This window comes from Frankliniella occidentalis, unplaced genomic scaffold (assembly GCF_000697945.3).
Source record: "Frankliniella occidentalis isolate FOCC.00 unplaced genomic scaffold, Focc_3.1 Scaffold158, whole genome shotgun sequence".
NCBI lineage: Eukaryota > Metazoa > Arthropoda > Insecta > Thysanoptera > Thripidae > Frankliniella > Frankliniella occidentalis.
Genome location: NW_026267284.1, coordinates 290,215 through 292,731, shown reverse-complemented (window position 1 = coordinate 292,731; position 2,517 = coordinate 290,215). Strand labels below are relative to the sequence as shown.

Sequence of the window (2,517 nt, the reverse complement as noted above, 5' to 3'; positions counted from 1 at the left end):
CACCACCACCACCAAACCTTCATCCAAAGCAGAAAGGGAAAAGTCGGCCCTTCTTTTCCCTTCTTTTCGCTCCCAACTTTTATTCGCTCCCATCAGCCAAGTCTGTCGCCAGAGCAAGAGGGATTGATTGGCACGGCCGGGTTGATCAAGCGAGCAGCAGGCTCGGCGGCAGCCCCCCGGCGCGGGGATGTTTAAAAGAGCGCACCACCCCCACCCTCTCTCCCTTTTACCCCCGAATCATGTAAGTTTAGGAGGCTATCGGAAACGGGCGGGCACGAAAATACGGTGCGCAACAATGCATACAAAGTGACGGATTAGCTCATCCAGCGCAACTCTCTCCCGCTCTCTCTCTCTCTCTCTCTCTCTCTCTCTCTCTCTCTCTCTCTCTCTCTGACGCAGCGTTACACACGTACACACACACGGCACCCGAAACACGCTCTAAAACAAAACATTTTCTATTTCCATATTTATAAGACAGGCAGCCCGTTCGTGTCCCAATCAGAAAATAATTCCGCGCCAACGAATTAATCCTAATTCAGGCGGTCGGGAAAAATAACACACGGGCGTATCTGTGGTCTATACAGTGTGTTTGTCAGGGCACTGGTGGTCGGGGTTCGTGTTTGGCGGTGGAGCCGGGTACCGCTTTGTCGACCTCTTCGGGGGGGTTGACTTCCCTTAGAGCGTCATTTTATCCGCATTTCCGCGCCACTTAGGGCCACTCGCTATCACGAATTCACGAAACAGTCGAGTATTAAAACAAAGTTTCTAAGTGATACAAGATGGAGGGGCACGATGCATGAGGGATTCGGTGTGGTGGCTTGCGCTGCCTTAGCCTTGCTCCAGAGTGAGGAAACGAGAGGGGGGCGGAGGGGTGAAGAAGAGAAGGGGATGCTGCTCTTCCCTCCCCCCTCCCTCTCCCGCTGTCTCTCTCGCTCCCCAGCTAATTAGCTCAGCCCCCTTTCGTCCCGCACATTCCGTGTTTACCATTATTACAGCGTAACTTCATACCACCAAGATTTATGGCCCAGCAGTGAATTACAAAACAAAAGACGAGGAGAGAGAAGCAGCAGGGAGGGAAGCAGGGAGGAGAAGAGAGAGGAACCAGGGCATGTCGGACACCGGCAAAGTTCCGGCGAAGCTAGGGAGAAAGGGAGTCCAGTCGCATTGTGGGAGCAGAAGGAGGAACGGGGGAGAGAGAATATTGTTGCGTGAAGAAGAAAAGATTGTAGCGCGGAGAAGATATGGACGGTCCACGACGATTGAGAAGCAAGGGGGAGAAAAGATGAGGAGAATCGCGGGCGGTACATGGGACGACACATCCACATATCGTGGAATAAAGTCGGTCCCGGAGGAGTGGGAGTGAGAGGAAGAGCGAGCGGGGGAAGGGGCACAAACGGGAGGGAGGAGAAGAGAGAGAGAGAGAGAGGGAGAGAGAGAAGCCGTTTTGATGACAGGCGCCGAATAAGATGGAGGCGGGCGCCCCAACACGGTGCTCTCCCTCCCCCCTCCCCTTCCCGAGACAGACCGACCCCACTCGTTAAATGGCGTCTGTGCGGCCGGAGAGCCTTATGCCCCACACGGCCACTGGCCCACTATGGCGTCTCATCTACACCGCCAAAAGATAGAAGGGGAACGGGTGCCTGCCGCGGTGCATTTATGACCCCCATTTCCCCCATCTTCTTTCCCGGCTAATTAATTTAGCTTGCCATTTCCACCCCTCCATTAACAAGCTACGGCGTACGAATTCATTGCAACAGTTTAGTTCTCGTGTTTTGTTTCGTCATTACGACTGTTTTATAAATTCCCAGCTCCTTTGAATAAACATACTGGCCCTCCCCGACTCCCGGAATGGCAATTAGCCAGGACCACCTGAACACTTTCCCGCCCCCCTCGCTCGACCGTGCTGGTCTCTGCATTTAACAACAATTTCTTTGAAATTTTCTAACGCATCCCCCCCTTTTTCCTGTTCCAGGTATGGTTCCAGAACAGGCGGACCAAGTGGCGCAAGAAGCACGCCGCCGAGATGGCGACGGCCAAGCGCAAGCATGAGGAGCAGGAGGTGGACGGCGACCAGGGCGACGAGTCCGACCCGGAGGCAGACGACGGCGACCGGAACACGCAGGCCCGGAAGCTGCGGAGGGAGCTGGCCAGGCAAGCCGAGGAGCTGCACGGCCACTGAAGCCAGATCAAGACTGCGCCCCACTCCTAGTCAGACAGACGTTGGAAAACGTCTCAAATTTATTTTCGTTATCAAGGATGCGTCGGCCCGGCGGCCGGCTGTTTTCGTGAAGTTTCAAGAGTGAAGCAGCAGACGGCCGAAACAGCGGTGAAGGTGTTTGGTGTCCGATTGGTTTGATGTACATAGTTAAGGGGTGGAAAGAATAAGAAATTATTCAGCGCGTTGCCGGGGTCGCATCAAAATGTGACCCTTTTACGTGCTGAGTCGTCGGTTCGTGAACTGCGATGTACTCAGTGACTGCAATACCTTTCCTAATAATTTGTTTAAAAATTAAATTT

The 2,517-nt window shown here is 53.8% G+C and overlaps 1 protein-coding gene and 1 long non-coding RNA gene across 3 annotated transcripts in view; one reads left to right on the top strand and one right to left on the bottom strand.

Annotated features, from left to right (window-relative positions):
• LOC113216107 (homeobox protein Nkx-6.1) overlaps positions 1-2,511 on the top strand; it is a 51,617-nt gene extending 49,106 nt beyond the window's left edge. For both annotated transcript variants that reach the window (XM_026435832.2, XM_026435831.2), the window contains exon 4: positions 1,973-2,511. In XM_026435832.2, coding sequence (XP_026291617.2) covers positions 1,973-2,179 — 207 coding nt within the window. In that variant the 3' untranslated portion in view covers positions 2,180-2,511. The remainder of the gene's footprint in view (positions 1-1,972) is intronic.
• Positions 1-2,517, bottom strand: part of LOC127750254 (uncharacterized) — a 47,860-nt gene that overhangs the window by 11,432 nt on the left and 33,911 nt on the right. The gene's annotated exons all lie outside the window — the stretch shown is intronic.